Source organism: Ruditapes philippinarum, unplaced genomic scaffold (genome assembly GCF_026571515.1).
Source record: "Ruditapes philippinarum isolate M1 unplaced genomic scaffold, ASM2657151v2 ctg208_1_1_1_1, whole genome shotgun sequence".
NCBI classification, from domain to species: Eukaryota; Metazoa; Mollusca; class Bivalvia; order Venerida; family Veneridae; genus Ruditapes; species Ruditapes philippinarum.
The window spans coordinates 385777-407315 of record NW_026858626.1 but is presented as its reverse complement, the minus strand read 5'-3'; the positions used below and the strand labels follow the sequence as shown (position 1 = coordinate 407315).

Here is a 21539-nt window from a genome sequence, read left to right as displayed (position 1 = left end):
TTTACAAGATATATTTAGATAAAAGAATCATTGTTAACAGAGATGACATTTTTATTTGTTTTATCACTCCCTTTTTCTTTTTTAATCTCGGTGCCCTTTAGAAATACGAAAAAGTGTCGTTCTAACTCTTCAATATGGCATCTTGGCAGATGACTTTTACAGTTTGATTCAATTAAACATAATCTTAAGAAAAATAATCATTAGAAAACAACATTTTAACATTTAGTTGAACGATTAACCTTTAGGTGATGGATTATCATTTAAATGTTAACTCAAGTCAAAAATAGCATTTGTCAAAATTAAAATAATTCTTTCAACCAAACTCATGAATATTCTTTTTAATCAAATGTCCTTTCTTTGTAGAGTAAACAGCAGTATCAAATTTGTTGAAAATATTATGCACGTTACATCAGGCGTTATAAATATTTATTAAAAATTTATCAACTAGCTTTATCGCGAGGCAGTTAAACAGTTTAAAACTCCCATTCATGTTTTACCTGGTTCCCCACACTAGTAATATAGACTGCAATAAAATACGGGTCAATGCTGGGTACAAAAACCACAACATCTTGTTTAAACTTGTCTCTACACCTTTTCTAAAAATAACTCAACGTAATTTGGTCGTTGACTGTGGTGAAATAGATGAAATAAATGAATGAATTTCATACACTGGTTTGTTTTGAGGTTTCTACTACTGTAACATCTGGATTATAAAGGTGATTCACTCCACAAACGTTCGGATTTATAATTCTTACGGTAAGATTTTATGAATTTTATCGTAATAAAACGACATAACATAGGTATTTATCAATGAATCACAAATAGTGTGGTTTTAAGTGACCTATATTTCAATAATTTCCTTCTCCAGTAGTCAAAGGGTCTATAAAATTGTGTCAAAGTGCTTTCGTTCATGTTTAATGTCCGTGTAATTTCTGTATATCAATTTTAGATAATCCTGGCTACCTTTGGAATGACTTATTTTATGCAATAAAGAGTCATTAAACTATTTATCACTCGATGATGAAAGCTGATGAATAGTCAATGCATCATTCAGCAATGTCCTTTGATTTATTACCTTTAGTCGTATCAAATTTTTTATCAATGAATTGTGTTTTGTAATGATTTACACAAGCGGGGCGTTTTTTTACGGACGCAACACTGTTAAAGCTATGTCATGGTGATACAACGGGAACATGAAACGTACACAATACTTGATTTTTAAATCTTATCAGTTGTTTTGGTTTTTAAAAAGAAAGTAGTCCGTTCTACCGATCGTATCTTTAACTTATAATAATAGTTTAAACCTTGAACATAATAGTTAAAATATGAACAGGGTCTTTATCATGAAGTTAAAAATTATGGAATTTGAAATATGATAAATAGTTGCTCTTAGTCATAATAGGTGATAAATTTTGTATTGTGCATGTTTGTATGTTAAACTGCATTATATCATAACATTTATTTTTTATGGATAATAAAAATTGATACAAGTTATGAGTAAGATACGGTGGCTTATCATACTCGTATAACGTTTATTCGCCATAAAGAGGTCATAGGGGCCGTGGTAAAGTCTCTTTATATATACATATACTAGTATACAAACTTTGAAATCCGGTTCATACTTTTTCATTATAATAATTTATGATGGAAAATAAAAGGGGACAGGGTTAAAAGTCCTTTATTTCCTCTGTTCAAATTTAAAACCGTTCATATTTTTCATTACAATATTCTTGCTAGTTTTTCCTGGGAAAATGAAATGCATATTCCATCACCGGTTTCCACTATTTACATATAGACTATTTCGCATTCGGGTACAAAAGGCAAAAACATTAATTGCTTCGTCATGTTCTGCTTAAATGCATGAAGCTTAAAAAAAAGCAGACACACACAAATAAACGGAAACGTCGTCAAAATATCATAAAATGAATTTCGATTACGCATGTCAATCTTTTTGAAAGTTTTCGTGGACATATTTTCCCTTTGTCCTTATCATTACTTTTGTTTCCAAGTTTAAGAGATACGATGCACGTCTTAAAATTTATTGTCGTTAAGATAAAGGTAATGAAAAAGGTATATTAATCCTACACATATGACATTTTAGTATCATTAATTATAATATAATATAGTCCGGCAGGTTGTCTTCTTGCCATGTTTGAAAGTACCTATATTTCCTGTGAAGTCATAATGCAAAATGACAACATTAAGTCTTACACGGTTGTCATGGAATTTTTTTTCAGTTAAAAAATTCATTTAACTTCTTCATTATATAAGAACGCATTATTGTTATAGCTAAAACATTTAACGTCTGGCTGTTAGTCGGTGTGGAAATGTTTTACTACTGTTGTTTTTGGACTTGTGTTTCATTGTACGTATTAAATGTATGTTCTGAATTTTCTTTTTTATATAACATTTGTATTTTTAATTCATATAGATATAATTATATACATATTTTTGCAAACAATCATTGCCTGGTCGTGTAGATTCGTATTGATATATTTTATCGATTTATTTATTGTAGTATTTATGCAGGGATATTTTTTACATCGATTCATTATAATATTGCATATGGACGTCATTAATATAATAAGTAATAATACAGATAGTATATATATGATAAAATAACAACAACAATAATGATTACAACAACGGTGATTATAAATATAATTCTTCTTCTTCTTCTTCTTCGTCTTCTTCTTCTTCTTCGTCTTCGTCTACTACTTCTTCTTCTTATTATTATTATTATTATTATTATCATCATCGTCGTCATCGTTATCATCATCATCATCGATCATCATCATCATCATCATTATTATTATTATTATTATTATTATTATTATTATCGTCATCGTATTATCATTATCATCATTATTATTATCATTATTATTATTATTATTATTATTATTATTATTATTATTATTTATTATTATTATTATTATTATTATTATTATTATCATTATTATTATTTCATATTAAGAAACAGTATCATGCTGATTATAGTAATGTTCATAAAGATATGCATAGTCATGTAATTTTATTCAAGACGAAGGGGGTCATTGAAATCCTAGGAATAACAAGTATATCATATGAATTCATTTCCGCCATTAGTTCATAAGTAACACAAACCATTAATTGTCCAGTTGCACGTGATATATGGATATTTCATCTGGAAATGTTTCAAAAGTTTTACGTAAATTGTATTGTATCGCTGCTCAAAATACATCGTAACATAATTATGTTGCTTCATTTTTAGGTTCGGGGAGGGGGGGTATATATCACAAGAAGCAAAAACAGCAAAAAAGTAAATTAAATAAAAAATAAAAATGAAAAAACAGCAAAAAATTAATAACAAATACAGAAAAAAAAACACTGCCAATTTACCATGATTACAATTTGACTGGATTTTTTTAACGTGTGTAATATAATCAATAAACGTGGAAACAAGTGTATGTTAATTAAGTTGATTGCTATATATTGGCACCGAAACAAGCATTCAAACAATTGATTACTTACATCGCAATAGTTCTGGAATTCTTGAATGCATACCAAACTTAAATCATTTACCGGTATATATTTGTTTTGGTGCAAAAGATATTCGGAAAATAACGTGTTCTGCTAAGTCTCTGAAAGAGAATTTTACTGTAAAGAAAAAGAGAAAAGGTTTGTTGTTGTTGTTTGTTCAACTTTTGTTGATGTTATGTTTTATGCTGGTAATGTTGTTGTTTCATTATAATTATTGTTGTTGTTATTGCTGCTGCTGCTGCTACTGCTGCTGCCGCTGCCGCCGCCGTCACTGCCGTCGTCGTCACCGTCATCGTCGGTTTTATTATTTTGTGCTTCCCCATTACAATATTAATGCAATTGTATTTTAATAATTCGAAGAATCCGTTTGTATTTTTTCTCGAATGTATGCACTTATTGTTGCGGTTTAATATTGTATGTTTATTCGTACTTTGATTTGTTGGAGTGTTTTTTTGTTGTTGTTTTTTGTTAATTGTTATTGCATACTTTAAAACTACGCAAATGATAACCAGAAATGAAATATTAACTATTATATGTAAGGTGTAATTTTGTCAAAAGCTAGGATTTGTGATCACGTACAGATAAGTAATATGTTGACCTATAAATATCTGGAAAAAGTTAGTGTAATAATTGTAAGTTGGTCCGTAAATCAATCTCAATGTATGATGATCTATAAATCAATGTATTTTGGTCAAGAAATAAATGTACATTGGCCAATAAATCAATGTATGTTGGTCCAAAAATCAATTTTCATTAACCAGAAAGTCGATTATTGTCGGTCCCGAAGTCAATGTGCATTGACCAATCAATCAATGAATGTTTGTCCAGAAATCAATGTGTATTGACCTATAAATCAATAAGTATTGATTATTAATGTCGTGATACTGAAAATGAAAAATAAGTCAATCATTGTGAACTAAAGTCAACTTCCTGTTATTTTATTAAAATTTCAAAACATTCTAGCACGCAGAAAACATCTTCAAACTTGGATGTCTGACAACAAATGGAATAATATTTATAGAGCCTGCTTGCTCATTTCTATATACCACTATAAAAATAGAACTTGGAAAAATGATGAATCGAACAGTGTTTTCCTAGTATTACTCAGAAAAAAACTGTTGTACAAGAGTAAAGTTACAATAAACAATTATCAGTCTCCTTAAAACACTTAAAACTCTATTCTTAAAACGGTGTCATCTGACTAACAAAGTATAAGGACTTAATTATTGATGTTGATTCGTTGAGGAAAAGTACAGGGAAAGTGTCACGTCATATGTAGGCGATTGTTTCACCGGCTGTTTCACCGGAAGTGAATCAAGTGTTAGTTAATTGATATAATAAATAAATAATCGCGATTGTTTACTCAAGTTTCATCTTTATATGAGCAGACGACAATATACATGTTTGAGGTTTTGTAGGATTTTCCTTATTTCGTAAAGGACTACGATAGTGAATGTAAGGGAAAACATTTAAAATAGAGGATAAAATGTAAGAATATTTTATATTATAAATTTTGAGAAATTTTTTTTTAGTTACTTTCTTCTTCTTCTTCTTCTTCTTCTTCTTCTTCTTCTTCTTCTTCTTCTTCTTCTTCTTTTTCTCTTCTTCTTCTTCTTCCTCTTCTTCTTCTTCTTCCCTGCTTTTTCTTTCCTTCTTCTTCTTCTTCTTTTTCTTCTTCTTCCTCTTCTTCTTCTTCTTCCTCTTTTCTTCTTTTTCTTTTTCTTCTTCTTCTTCTTCTTCTTTTTCTTCTTCTTCTTCTTCTCTTCTTCTTCTTCCTCTTCTTCTTCTTCTTCTTCTTCTTCTTCTTCTTCTTTATTTGTTTTTCTTCTTCATTCGTTATCGTTGCAGTTGTTTTATATTTTGTTGGGTTTTAAGCGAGTATTTTTTCCTAATTTCTAGTTAAAGGCACATGAAGCCTCAGAAGTGACTTTTTTCCTTTCTGTAGAATGGACAAACATGTATTTCATAATGATATAATAATGGATTTGAACAAGTCTGATGCTTATTACCTGAAGACAAAAGTGTTGAATGCTAACTTATTTGTAGTACTGTACGATAGAAAAAATGTCACAATTTAGTGGTATTATAACTTCTATACAAAATCTATATCACAAATTTAGTGTATGAATTGCTAGATCACAAAAGAAGCAAATGGTGACTCAGGGATACTGCATGGCCTATGGGTACCTCTTTGGAAACTGTAACAGGACAGCAATATAAGAAAGCTTTTGAGAAATAAAAATTAAAACATTTCTGAGACAAAATTGGCCTTTAATTAGCATTGCCTCAAAATTGTCTGTTAATAAACTTGTAACGGGATGTCAAAAATATAAAAAAAAAATTAAAAAAAATGATATATAAATTTGTTAGGCTAAATGAACCTTTAAACGTTTTTAACAGCTTAAGAAGACATGACAATGGAATTTGTATTTGTAATCTTCCGGTTCATTAAAACATTTCTGGCATGTATTAATCAGGATATCTTTGTCAAGTGATTTGGTTATTTTCACAAAGATTTTTTTAAGAAAGTCAACAGATTTACTGGTTGATAAGTATATACATTTTCTCGCAGTGACATTTCTTCGTAACATTTAAAGGTCTCAAACCTGAGAAATACGTCAGTAATTTCTTATTGCCTAAATATCATAGAAAACGCGTTGGTATGTTATAAAACTTTTTCACAGTTTTCCGTAAGGCGATGACAGTACATAGTGAAGTTCTTGTCAAAAGATTACATGTGGAACTAGAATCCAGAATGCACAGGATACCGCCTCGAGGCTCTACCGACTAAGCTACCCAGCTGCTTACGCATTTTCTCCGATTTGGTACCAAAACATATAGCGAACTTTTCAAATTTTGTAGAAATGCACATGTATTTTATGCTTCGAATGATTTTGAGAGTACATATATGTTTCGTTAGGAACGCTAGATAGCTAGATAGTTAATAGCTTTATCAATTATTTATACATGCTTGCAACAGATGTTACTATCATGTCTTTACAATATATATGTGAACATCAATTAAAATACAGAACACTTCAAACAAGTATGATTCTAAACAGCTTTAGCGTAATTAAGCACATCCGAACAGACACGTGATATGTATGTACACCCTTTATGATTTGATGTGAAATATTTATTATTTATGTAAGAGACGTGGCATCAAATGGAAAAAACACTTAGTGAGTCCATCCTCAAAAACGAATATAAAACAAGATCAAAGCTTGATTTTTGTTATAAAAGGAGTGAAAAGAGTGTTCGGATTGAACTTAATTGTCAATGTATACTTGATTTGTACATAAAAATTCACGGTGTAAAATTTGCTGATCATATAAAAAGACGGGTGGTACATATTATAGTGAAATACTGCACTGAAAGTCAACTTGAACATTTTTGATAAAGGTTTCTATAGTACACTTTTTAATATATCTATATATTTTCAGTTTGTGACTTTTATTGAGTATATACATTATGTATATGTTACGCATTTTTTCAACCTCATTTACATCGAAAATATGAAATATCTTTTTAAGAGTACTTGAAACCTCAAAAATGTATTATTAGTTCATTTAATATTTCTTAAATAATATTAGAACTGAACAATACCATTGTTTCTTTATTTTATTCTTTAAAGTTCCAATTATTAAAGCGTAAAGTTTGTAAAGTTGATATTTCGGTCACGAACTTTCATATTGAAGCAATAACCGCCTGAAAACGTTATATTATAATATAAATTTATTAAACAACAGTTTGAAATGTAAATGAGCTGGATACAGAGTAGCAATGTTATTTTAGAAAATTTTGTAATACATTGAATAAAATAGAACTTGAAAATATATACAGTGTACTATTATATGCTGCTGTTGTTGTTGTTGTTGTTGTTGTTGTCGTCGTCGGCGGCAGCGGCGCTATTGTTGTTGTTGTTGTTGCTGCTGCTGCTGCTGGTGTTGTTGTTATTGTTGTTGTTGTTGTTGTTTAAAGAAAAAAGTAACTTTTAATAAGAAGGTTAAACACAAATTAAAAAGGTCATTTTCAGTTATTTAAGATGATTTTCATTGACCTTTTTCGGGAATAATCGTAAATAGTACATGTACATTCAATTCAATTCAATGTCTTCATTTCCGCCCAGAAGGTGCGATTTACTGATACTTACATTACAAATACAATGAGGAAATACACAACATAAAAGTAAAGCAATACAAAAGTATGAAAAATGATTAAGTATAGGTTAGTGTTTATTAGATTAAATTGGTCAAAAACGACACAGCCGATTTACTAAAGTAAATATGAGCCGCGTCACGATAAAACCAACATAATGGGTTTGCGACCAGCATGGATCCAGACGTTTAACAAAATTTATTTATAAATTACAGAAATATTGAAAATTATATAAAGATAATATATAGAAATAAAAAAAGCAGAGACATTAATGTAATTGCATATCGATAGTTCAGATTAATCTCTATATACATCGAAACAAAAATTCAGATTTACATTTAATTCAAATTTTGTTTCATTTTCCATTTATTTTTTCAAAAAATAGTAACATAAATAAATCATGAAATATTACGCCAATGGAACATTTTACTGATTGTTTGATCACCACAATGAAAGCATTAATTCGTGAATAATCATAATGTTCTACCAGTGAAAAATCTAATTTTTTATCTTTAAATGAGTAAGACTAGCTTCCAGAAACGTTAAAAGCTTTCGAGTCACATGGAACAAATTCGAAAAAAAACTTTTGAGTCTTAGCAACATCGAAACAAAGTTCAATCTTGAAGGATTGTTTTTTGACCATTCTCATTTGGAACAGATTACGCGGAATGTCATCCGGGACATTTATAAAGTCTACAATCCATATATAAACGTCATCATATCAAAGTTGATTGTCCGCTCGAAATGTAGTATCAAACAAGCAACACTATGACCGACCAAAGTCGCGTGCCATTGTATTTTAAATAATTTTGGCGCCAGACTGTTGACGTTTGACGGGAGTAGTTCGTAAAAGCCACTTATTTACACAAGCATATTTTGTTTGTTTGGGGGTGGGGGCGAGAGATTAAATTAAATACTAATAATACGTTTTTATATTTACAGGTATATTTGATCTGTCACTGAATTTAACCTAATTGAATTAATATCTTATCACTGTATTATCATATGGCACCGCAACATTAATAAATGCGTCGCATTGTTTTTCGTCGTTTCGCATTGGTGTTCGTCGTTTCTCATTGCCAATTGTCGATTTGCAGTGTTGTTCGTCGTTTTGCATTGCCGTTCTTTGTTACACGTTGTCAGCTATCGTTTCCCAATGTACGTTGTCGATTTGCATTGACGTCTTTCGTTTCGCATTGTCAATCCATTAATTGTCGATTGTTCGAGAGTCGTTTCACACTCGCATTTCCGAGTGTAGTTTTGTCACTTGTCTGTGTCACACTACTGACGTCACATTGTCTTTAAAAAATTTCGCGTAATAAGCGCTAGGCACAACGACCGACGTCCGAAAATTGCACTATATATAGTCGCATAGTATCTTATATATTTTGTACGTTTGCAAAGCAGGTTGAGGTGTAAGAATATCATGGTGGGAAAAATTTGCTTAAAATGTTCACTGCTTAATTGAGTCTTTTCATGCACGGTTCGAGGTCCAGCAGCGTTCTGAGTACACTTATAATTGCGTGGGAGTGGTATAGCACGGAGGCTTATAACATGAATGGAATAGTTTACATTATATAAATTATTTAAACAAGACTCAAATACTATTGGGGATTCGATAACGATCTTGGCTTGTGGTTTTTCTAATGCGGTTTAACAGTGGGATGAGTTTTAAAAAGATATTTGCAGACGACTTTTTTTAAAATAGTATTAACACTTCATTACAGTAAAGAGGACTACATTTTACACTTGAATTTGGATTTAATTGGTAAAAATTTTGACTTTACAATTTTTATATTAAAATATTTTTTATCTATATTTGAATATTGAAAAGAAAGCATTCGTGATTTGATAAGCTCCAAAAAGAAGTGCTTTCTATAAATGGGGTCAGTTTTAGCTCTATGTGTGTGATGTTTATTAACCTAAGTGTATAATTTATTACAGACATATTGTACTCCTGTTGATGTAATTTCTTTCAAGTTGCCGACCTAGGTGGTGCATCTCCTTTTAGAATCATTCTCTTTAATTAAGATTCTCTTTTATCCAAACATTGCCTTAGTCATATAATGGATACTTAGATTTGAGAGGGATTCCTCACATGTCAACGTAACGGACCCGTGCGAGAAAGTGACAATAAATTAAGACAAGGAAAATATTCGCAAACAATGATATAACCAGGGTATTTTTATGTAACTGAAGCCGGCTATAATATCAATCTTTAACTCTTTATCTAAAGCATTAACCCCCGGTCGGCATTCTTTGAAGTTCCTTTGATAGAGTATTCCATTTATTTAAAACATTTTTCAATTTATTATTATTTTCTACAACGTGTCAGCTTTGAAAAACTTTGTGCTTTCTCATCGTGTAGTTTTGTTTTATGTCCTTTAGGGTTTGCTTAATCTTGCTACTGTTCTTTTTGAACAAAGAATGTTTTTTTTACTACATTTATATATATTTTGTGACTAACTTACGCAAATTCCTACACTGATAAATACGAGAGTGAAATAATTCTGCCGTGTCATGTTACATAATATCAATGTCATTTTATCGTATTGTAGAAAAAAGAGAGAGAAAAGTACCTTTATTTACATGCTATGACGTCTATTAATCAAAAAGAACTTCGTAATGAAATGTTATGGTTTCCAATTTGGGACTTTTTATAATTTAAATGACGCAACCGTATGCTTATTATATATCTATATAAAATATTTGAAAATCAACTCTAGACTATAAGGTAAAAGCAAAACCTGTTGATTTCAGAGATCTAAGTAGAAGCGGCGGGCAAGTACAGGCGTTCTTCGCTAAAATAAGGCAGTTTAAATGTATAAATAATAAACCTGACATGGACCTGCGCACGCTACTAATTCAAAGCCAGTGGCATTGTCCTGCGCGCGACACTAAAATAAAACCAGTGACATTCTGGTCATCCGACCTTATTCTTTTAGTACTTGGGGCATTACAAGAGTAATTCCATTTTCCGTGTACGACAGAATATAATACATTTTATAATTATGTTTCATTGCCATCGGAAACCAACCCCACATTCTTACCGTTGGTATTATTTCATTACATTTTTCAAGTGTTGAGCCTTCAAACTTCAAAACATTAATTAATGATACAAGACTAGTAAGAAAATGGCTCAAACCGAAGAGCTCTTAATTCATGGTGTCATCACATGTTAAGCAACACCGTCACGTTTCAGAAAATATGTTATGATTATCTACCTGCATAGTTTTTTTTCAGGGGTTTTATTACATAGTTTTTCTCATCAAAATTAAAATATCAAAACACGCGCTAATAAATCATATTCTTATTTTATCGTACCTCGATTTAGGACACATTACACAAGAACGTAATTAATTTGATATGAAAAATGCCGGCAAAAATCCCCGTTTCGTATCCGATATAATTATAGAATTGCTTGTACGCAAGTGTTTGTTGTATCTTTTAAAGGAAAAACGGGGAAACGTGAATCATCTATAAATGTATGCATGTATAATTAAATGCTTGATATTTATTCATCCTCATTATCTGATGGAAAACGTTATTTCCCTTCCGCGTGTTTTTATTTAAAGCAAAACAATACGTTAGTAGGCAATATTTTTTTAAGTTGTTAGTTATCATGGCAAAGAATGATTTTTATTATCATATGTCGCCAAAATGACTTGTTTTGTTATTGTTGGGGTTGTTGTTGTTGTTGTTGTTGTTGTTTTGTCTTTTTTTATATTACCTTATCACAGCTTGTATGTTTGAAAATTAGAATTCGGTTGATATGTATGATGATTATCCTCTTGACGATGATAACATCGCTGATAAGGATAATATCATCATCATCATTATACATCATTTCCGTCATCATTTTCATCGTAATCATTATCTAAGTTAACTTCATTATTGCGTTTATCATCTTCATCATCATCATCAGTGTTGTCATCATCATCATCATCTTCATCATCATCATCAGTGTTGTTGTCATCATAATCATCATCATCATCATCATCATCAGTGTTGTCATCATCAGCATCTTCATCATCAGTGTTGTTGTCATCAACAACAACACATCATCATCATCATCGTCATCGTCGTCCTTATCACTATTAACAACAACATAAAAACAACAACATCATTACCAACATTATCATTATCATCGTCATCGACGATTATATATTATCAATCATATCACCAAAATTAAGTTACGTCACGATTTTTTATTATAATTGCGTTATAAAGTTATAAAGTGTTTATATTGCGTTTTAGATTTTTTTTGCCCTGGTTCAAGGCCGAATTGTCGGTATCTCCGTATTTTATATTTACATATGACTCTGTATTGCAACATAAACAAAGACTTTTTGGGATCCTATATAGATAAACATCCGTGATGTTTTAAGATACATGTTTAATAACTAACATCAATTAATCATACTACATGTATTAACTACAAGCTATATTTGGTATTCTCGGAAGCCAATTTCTTATAATTATTCGTATGAAAAAAAGAATTCCTGGCAACAGAACAAGAAAATGGAATAATAAAAATGTTTTGTATTATTTGAGGACGTTTACATTGTGTTACATTAACGATACGTTTAAATTTGTTTGTTTTCAGTGGCAGCAACTAAATTGGCACAGATTCATATAATTGACGGTATCCGGACTGCGATTCAGTGACAGCAATTAGACACACGTACATATAATATACGGTACCCGGATTACGGTTCCAGTGGCAGCAACCAACTTAACACACATCTAAATGTGACAACAGACATAACAGTCAATATGATTATAAGCACGGTGAATTTTGTGAACAATTATAAATTCAGTGACTTTATCCTTGACAAAATCACAGAAGAGCAGAAAATAATAGATGAAGAAATTAAGACAGCCTCGAAAAGACATTCATTGTGTTTACCGGTATCTCCTAAGGTAAGAATTACATTTTTCATTAAATTAAAAACTAAGTTTATAACATTACGTTTTGGGTCCTGAATGCAATTCCGGATACATCAGTTATTAGATTAGTCAGTATAGTTTTGTGTTTGGAAATTGTGAGATTCTAAAACGAACACAATATGGCTCTTCCTCTGGAAACTGTAAAACTTCAGGAAAAAAGATCATTTAATGACCAGTGTAGTTTATGTAAATACATAGGGTCCTACTTCCATCAGTATACAAATTTTCATTAACAATAATTGAAATAAAAATGGAGAACTACAGTAGTTATTCTTTTGGGGATGTTCAAGGACAGAGGTATATAAAGTTTCAAATAAAACGTACATATTGCGCTCTGACGTACAGATGATGCTGAATTTCATTTTGTCAATCTTTTACTCTGCCTTCCCGAATTATGACGGAAATAGCAGAAAAGTTACGAACGATGTGAGCATTTCCCCATTTGTTCGATTTAAATTTGATCGTGATTCAAATTTAAAGTGCTCTATATCTTAATGTTTACCATCACAAGACTGTTTCCATAAGCATTGTCCTATTTGTATTCGCCCTATGACAATGCCTTATTTTCAAATTTTCTGACTTTCTGTTCATTTCACCATTCATTTTAATGTAACCTCGAAAACAAGGTCAACGTTTTCTGATCACTACGTTGGTTTAAAACGTTACAATTTCTTTTTTACGTACTGTAACTTTCAAAAATATGTAAACAGCCTTTGCAACTTATTACTTCCATCAAATTTATTATGAAGTCTTACTTTTGGAAGAATTGTAAGTGTTGTTGTATACAGGTGATTACTCTTCAGATGGCCGCTGTGTACAGGTTGCGCTGTAAATTTAAATTTCATCATTTCTTATAATGTACAGACATCTTCCGATTTTGAGAAAAGTTCATCAGTTAGAACACCAAGTCGAACACGAATTTACATCAGCTGTATATATAATATATATACATAAAACATGTGACAATACTGACTGACTGCATTAAAGATTATCAGTTATTTAAATATATTATATAGCTGTATATAAATATCTATGATTCATTGTCCTGGATTTCCCCAATATTGAACTCGGTCGTAGACATAAGGTAATATAAATAGGTCATATGATAGAAGTTGCTATGTACAAATATATACAAATAAATACATTTACTCTGTCCGTGCTTTATCACATAGTAAGTATAGAAAGAAAATAACTTAAATAGGTCTAGGGCGTGGTTTGTGAAACATTTGATAAATTGACTCAATTTTTTGTGTAAATTTGAAGTAAAGGTGGGTTTAATTGAAGGCGTGGCTGTTAAAATATATAATTTATTTCATCGAAAATGTTAATCGGTCAGATTAAAGTCTGTGGCTTATTTACAAATAAGAAATAAATGGTGCTAATATTTGCTTGTTAGATATGGGTCAGTCGAACTACACTTTTGTCACTGAAGTTTTTTTTGTATACAAATTGATACACACGCTCAGTCAGGTATCATAGTAACCAACACAGCCCTAAGTCAACCGACTCCTTATTCATATCTTTTTTTTCATAAAAGAAAAAATAATGCTTAAAATATAGCTAGATTTATGACCTCCCTTAGTCATATGTCTTTTTATAAAAGTAAAAAATGCTTAAAATATATAGCTAGATTTATTACCCTAATCTAACCAACTGCTTAATTTATTTGTCTCTTTTTTTTAAAAAAGAAATACTCAGAATATAAGAATCATTTTTTTGTGTTTGCATATTCTTTAAGCTGATATTTGGCCATAATATTTTACTTCCGCATGACGAAAAAAACCTGCATCAGTCTGTTTATTTAAAGCTGCGTAAAGTTCCTAAAATAACAGTAAGTTTTTATTGCAGATTTATTGATAAGATATAGCTAACTTAATCTTTTTGAAGTTGCTTGAAAACTATTTCAGGCATTTAAAGTAGTCTAAATTTATTTAAAGGGTCCACTTTACTTGGCAATGATTAGCACTTTCGTCAATCCGAAATCTGTCCAATGTTTATATAAAACATCGCACAATTTGTTTAGTTGCCTAAATATTACGAATAGTTTACTAAACAAACATGAAAGTAAATAGCCGGAAAAGTCGATTGCATTTTTCAATGCAGATTTAAACGTATAGAGGTAGGAGTTAAAAGTGAACGCCCAATTTAGGTTTGAAGTATGCGGTTAGATAAAGAATTTACTCTTCTTCAAGAGGCAAAAAGTGCATAGTTTTTACCACAACGCATATTATTATTAAATATATTTTACACACGATATGCCAAGTAATTTCAGGCGCTAATTCATACTTATAAAGCTACCACATAAATTTATTAAATTTTGAAATGTGATTTTAAAATTGTGCAATGGAGGAATTAAATTAGCCATTTAGATATGGGGATTTTTTCATTGGGACATTTTCAAAATTATGATCAGAATATCACTGAACAACTTAAGATTTTTTTCTAGTGTTTTCGACGGTCAAAAGTTAACACGTCCGTGACAACCTACGCAAAATAGTAACAGAGGGAAAATAAATCGACATTGTTTATGTTAACCACAAAATCTTTTAATCCCTTTTGGCATGTTAAATTTTAGATTACTGCATAAGTGTATGTGCAAATTTACTTTTTCGCCCTAATCCAACGTTATCCGGAAGTAGCGCCTGTATGACCTAGAGCGAACTTACTCAGACGCTTGGTTTTGTCTAATGTATATACCGCAACAATGCGGATCAGTATATCGTTTTAGGCTCATTATGAAATGTTACGTTGATCAGTATCTTAATTTTTCAAATGGACTCCTGGAGTTAATACAATTGACAAGATTGACAAAAGGATTGGATAGATAATTGATGTACTATCTCATCTGATCTTTAACAAAGCTACTTTATTTCTGTTTTATGGATTATATATCAAGCTTTGTTGAGGACGTTTTGTTCAAAAAAGCAAGGAGTGGCAAACCATTGTTGCACATCGATTTTTACGCTGTATACATGTTACTGCGGACGAAAATGTGTACTTTGTTACAAGATTTGATCAAATAGTTTTCATACCTAATTTTTTTTTGTAAGGAATTGTTTATGACTTTAGAACATTTGTTTAAAAGAGAAATGGTTCTTTTACAGGAGGTAGACTTCGAATGTCGGAAGAGGTCCTCGTTAAGAGTAAGACATTCAGGTAAGTTTGTCTACATTATTTTATATACATATATATTTATACCTAAGATATTATTTTGAATAGTTATTAAAATGTATGAACAGGATATAGTTTATTATTAAACTATTATCTAACTTATCTGGAATGAAAATGTAAAACTATCCTAGCATGTTGAAGATATTTATAATGTATGAATGTGTATTTATTTTAGCAAAGGATGACTTGTTTATATAAACAAATGTGACTAGACCGTAAGGTTACCTACTGTCAGATTTATTTCATGTTAGTGTATGTGCATACTGTCCAAAGATTTTTTCAAACACATAACAAAAGTGTTCTTTATACCTTTCTCTGAATCACTTATTTACTATATAGTTTTTTTTGCCCTTTTCTTTAAGTATGACAACCTTGTTTTGTTGTGTTTTGTTCTGCATTTAAAATGTAATGCTTTTAGCCAACCCATAAGTATTTTGATGACAATTTTATTGTAAGATAGGGTCATCATGGCTGAATAGTTTTGGGGCCGCTTACATTTTGAATAAGAATCTCAGGCCGCCTCCAGTTCGAATACGTGTCCCTATGACCATGAATTATTTAATTTGAAGAATCTATCATTGTGTCAAGCTAGTTTATTTTATGCTCATGTTTACCGGAAGTAATACACAGTAGGTCACCAGGTGTCAACATTCACCAGTTACGTTTAACAGTCGAAGTCTTTATAACGAACGTTTCATTGCATGGTCTCATAATGTTACATTTTAATTTCAGGAGAAATAACCAAGTCACCAAGACAAAGAGATGCAGACAAACATCCGGTGATTACCATAGAAACTACGGATGAGTTCCGGTTAGCAGCTGATCCAACTAGTCTTCATGTAGCTCTGAAAAAGTCGAAAGATTTAACAGAAAATAGTAAGATATTATTCATTTTCACTGTAACTTTTTTCTCGGATGAAGACTCATTTTTTTGTTACCCTTTGACCTTCTTAACTCCGCCTTCCAAAACCATTGGTTTTCTTTGATTGGTCAATTTCTGTTCTCTTTTACGTCGCACCAGCACAGATTAGGGCATATGATGACGTTCAAGCTTTTCTGGTTGAGGAAGATCTCAGATGCCCTTCAGGCATAAACGGTCACCTGAGTAGAACCACCGGCATTCTGTAAGCTAGCTGGATAGCTCCATCACATGAAAGAATCCGTAGACGATTGCGCGGCTCAAAACTTGCTGTGGTGAGTGGCAATTGGTTTAAAGTCAACGACCATTACCAATCGGTACGGTCGTCCCTATATACTGGAGATATACAAGGGACATAAATATGAACTTTTCTTATAAAAATGTAATAAAGTTTTTATTAGATACTTTATAAGAAACTTTTTGATTAGCTATATGAATTTTAACCAATGTTTTTTCCTTCTTTCTAGATGTGTTCAGAAAAATAGATTTTGGTCCCGACCCTGAAGGTCATGGGCGTTTGAATGTGTTCCAACTCCATAGCAACCCATCGTATTACTTAGCAACAACAAACTTACGTCATTTAGAGCTACAGGTATATTTCTTCTCTTTTTTGCATATGAAAAAAATCTTAAAATACATAGCACAAAAAACATTCATAGTTCTTTATCTGGAAGAAGAGCGCGTAAATAAAAAGCAATTATATAGTAGCAAACGTGAATGACACTTTTTGACCTTCTTTGTTTTAAACATTTATCATTATTAAACATTTACCATTTATAGATCGTGTATTAACCTTAAAATATAACATTTAACACCATTTCATATATATCTCTAGTGTGCCGTGAAATTCATTTCCTTTTTATATTTCAGAGCTATTGTGACGACACATTAGATCTAGAATGCCCGGATGAGAGGTTTTTCCGCTGTTTCCACTCACAGTACGGTGTAGAGTTAGTTCAACCATTTGCGCACAAAGGTAAGGGCACTTTTTTAAGTAACCAAAACACGAGACTATCTAACCGATTATGTGCATGCTTATTCTTAATTGTGTATAACATTTTAAAAGACGGGTCTCCATTTATTGAGTGGCTACTGTCACTGACTTTTTGGCATCCATGAACCGTGTAGCAACTAATCACTTTGCGTTCGAATCTCTATATAGTGAAGTGCTTTCATTTTGAAATAAGAATCACATATCTTCTCATCCTTGTGTGTAAAGTTCAGTATAAAAACAGAAGTTATCTTACTAGTATTTTACATGTACGTTGACGTTGACAGAGGAAGGCCCGCTAAGGCCGTCTAGTGGGATTAAGTTTTCTTGCTCTTTGTCAGACTTTGAACACGATAGATACTATTATCAGCTTCTGGCTTCAGTATGTGTGTACCTTTAACGGTTGAGATCTGTTTTCAGGGTACTACATCCACCACATTGACGATTTTATCAACGTGAGGAAGTTTGAATTGAACTTCCGGCCTCCAGAGGAATTCTTCTTCAACTTTGAAATTCAGTCTACACAAGAAATCCTGCAAATAGCATCCACCAAAAATGTTCCAACAGAAAGTTCTTCGAGTACCTTGCGTGCGGGTAATGACGTCATGTCCGGTGCAGCGGGGTGTGACAGCCAATCAAATTCATTAACGAGAACAGTCGTTCCTGATATTTCAAAATCAAGTTTAAAGAGAAAAGACTCTAAAAAGATGAAAAATAAAACGAAAGACAGTCCAATCACACCAAAGAGCGGAATGTTAAGCTGTTTTGGTCTGAAAAGTTTAAAGAAAAAGAAAGACAAAAGCAAGAGGTGACAGTGATACGAATTAAATTTGTTAAAAACAACAGTATTTTAATGTACATAGCAACACGTTTGTCTGTAATTTATTTATTTATGTTGTTGTTTGTTTGTTTATTTATTTATTTCAATATTTTTTAAGTTTTGAGCATTGATCAATACTTCCAATGGAAGCTTTTTTTCATGGATTCTTTTTTAAAAGAAAACAATGTATTGTTTATGTATATGCATGTATGTATATATATTTACTGTTTTATCACCGGAACATATTACTGCATTTTAAACTCAAAGCTGTATATGACTTTAATACTCATAATTCTCGTTTTATAAAGACATAATTTCTTAAACCTTGATCAAATTAAATGTTTTAAATTTAAAAAAAAATGAAAAAAAGTTTAATAAAAGGGTTATGCTATATATCTATATAGATTTTAATCCCAGAAAATTAATTTGCATATGTATATGCGTGCCTGGAACTAGTGGGCTATCCTTTGGCTTAAAAAAGAAATATTTTCATTTCTCAAATTAAATACCGTTTTGGGCATATTCAATAACAGGATATAGGATATGGGATAACTCGTATATAGGAAGTCACTTAAGGTTATTGAACTTCTGTATTCAACAGTCAACCAGTGCATTTTATGGGGAAAAACAAATTATTATCAATCCCTGTTGAAAAGTAATATTGCGACTTTGGATGACAATTTAATCTTCTGACCAACGCAATACATCTTAAAATTGTCATTTATTTTTAATCCTATTTGAAATAATTCATTCTGATAAAAAGTACAGACAAAATACGTTGGTGGTTGAATTTTTTCTGTAAACAGGCTGTGAACCCTTAAGATTTAAACTTAGTCATTCTTGTTTTGTTTTTGTGAGAATGATATATCTTGTTACATTTTGCTATTGTGTTTTTGAAAGCGATCTATAACATTTACCAATTTACCATTCACTTGTGAATAATTACGTACGGATTCTGTCTATACATCACAGTAGTAGCCCACTTTTGATATGGTGTTGTAATATTTGACGTCATCAATCGTGAATTCATTTTCTTAAATATATATGACATAATGTAAAATCATTTTGTACAATACGACGTCATTTATCGTAAAATCATTTTGTAAATATGACGTCTCTGTGTGAAATCATTTTTTAAAAATACGACGTTATTTGCCGTAACATCATTTTATAGAAAATTACGTCATTTATTGTAAGATCAGTTCGTTAAATATGACGTCTTTTATTGTATGATCATTTTGTAAATGCATGAATCATTTTGATTAATTATTTGAATATATTTTATGCAAGAAGAAAATAGTGTGTGACGGCTTGATTTTAAACCACCATCTACTATCGTCAGGTTTATTTCATTATTAAAGATTAAAAACATATTCAATGCATTTCTAATGATTAATTTCTCTATCAAAATCGAAAATTTATCAGTATTTTTTCAATGTTAAGATTTCCTTATCTTTGATGACATCGAAATGATATAAAAAGATTTTCTAAAAAAATAAAACTTCTTAAATTTATCATTCTAAAGTTAACAAAGTTAATCCACCTATCAGACCAAGATAGAACAACACACAAACAGTGTGATTGTGGCAAAAGTTGCGTATTCAATTCATTTATCATTTCTGATTAAACTTTGGTGCCATATGATATGCTTTGGGTTTATTAACGAGCGGTGCTATCAGACAAAAATAAAATGAAGTAAAAAACAAAATGTGTTTCTTTTTATTTCTTTATGATGATTCAGAGTATATAGCCATGTTTGTACTAACTACCGTTTGCTGCTTACGTTATATTTCAAAACAAGTCATATTATCAAATATATTATACGTTACATAAATGTATTCTCTCATTATTGACATACGTATATTGTACCAGTCGGCCTTTAAACGGTCCGACAAAAAACTTAAAATAAACGTCGGGGGCAAACACAAATACGTTTTCTGTAGGACCGTTAAATTATAGTGCAATGTATTCGTGGGGAATATTCTATAGAACTCGCAATACTTACTTTTTCGTACACGGTCATAATGATTATCAAATATATAACGACCGTTGTTCGTTGCTGGAAAAAAACTATGTCTCAGAAAAGCGTTTTTGACGTCCGTTTTGGCTTCCTGCCAGTCGTATTCAGTGCTTCCAGCGCTTTGATCTAATTTGTAGTGTTATCTGTATCATTTTCTTTAGGATCAGCACAACTCTTAAATTAAATAATCGATACCAAAACATGTTTCAAGTGGGACCTTAAATTTTAATTACATGTTAATGCATTTTGACCGAACATTTGCTCTAAATATCTGAAACGGTGACATTTTTGAACGTATGTTTACTACATCATATAGTGCGTGATGAAATTTATTAAACTTTCTTCAGATTTTAATCTTATTTTCTAGAAGAAAAAACATTTAAAAAGACCATAACAACATCTAGTAAGGTGTGAAGAATACCGGGTACCCTGCGTTTTGTTTCAGAATATTCATCAAGAAACAGTAAAGTTATCAGTAAAACCTTTCTTGAATAAAGTGAAAATGTGTGACTACCTTTACCCAAAAAGTCACGTGGGGTAGCCACTTTAACACCAAAACGGATTACAGATACATTTTAATAGTTTACAACTGATTACTAAATCATTATAATGGGCTACAGTAACATCACTTCACAGTGATATTTTTTCATATTATATAACAGAGGCCTTTAAAACAAAAGTTTGTTTTAAATCATATATGCAGTTTTCTTACATCAGCTTTTTTAAGTCCCAAATTAGCATTTTAACAATATTTTTTCCTCAAATGAACAGGCTAAGGACTCTTCCCAAATATGTTAGAAAAAACACTGCTTCAATCTGCCCAATTCTGTAAGTAAAAACCAAACATCACAAAAACACCAAAACCCTACTCCGTGTTTCTGTTACTGTCATGCGTACATCCGCCTTCTATATAAGCTCAATAGGGAAAGTATCTGATTTGTAATGCAGAGGGCGCTGGTTCTATCCCAGGACGAGGCTATCCCAGGACAAG

The 21539-nt window shown here is 31.1% G+C and overlaps 1 protein-coding gene across 4 annotated transcripts; it reads left to right on the top strand.

The window, feature by feature from the left end:
- The first annotated feature begins 599 nt into the window (after window positions 1–599).
- Window positions 600–20236, top strand: LOC132753747 (uncharacterized). 4 transcript variants are annotated; one of them, XM_060744264.1, is made up of 7 exons: window positions 600–756; window positions 12284–12600; window positions 15732–15783; window positions 16531–16674; window positions 17185–17309; window positions 17588–17693; window positions 18129–20236. In XM_060744264.1, exons 2-7 carry the CDS (start codon window positions 12454–12456, stop codon window positions 18518–18520), a joined length of 966 nt encoding a protein of 321 aa, XP_060600247.1. In that variant the 5' UTR covers window positions 600–756; window positions 12284–12453; the 3' UTR covers window positions 18521–20236. The 4 variants fall into 4 exon arrangements, with proteins under 4 accessions (XP_060600247.1, XP_060600250.1, XP_060600248.1 ...); XM_060744267.1 differs by lacking the exon at window positions 600–756 and adding an exon at window positions 3638–3657; XM_060744265.1 differs by lacking the exon at window positions 600–756 and adding an exon at window positions 4854–5007.
- Window positions 20237–21539: the final 1303 nt, after the last annotated feature.

Coding starts and splice junctions, on each gene's coding strand:
- LOC132753747 (XM_060744264.1), top strand. CDS start 12,454: ATGATTATAAGCACGGTGAATTTTGTGAACAATTATAAATTCAGTGAC. Junction 12,601..15,731: donor GTTTACCGGTATCTCCTAAG/GTAAGAATTACA, acceptor GTTCTTTTACAG/GAGGTAGACTTCGAATGTCG. Junction 17,694..18,128: donor TCAACCATTTGCGCACAAAG/GTAAGGGCACTT, acceptor ATCTGTTTTCAG/GGTACTACATCCACCACATT.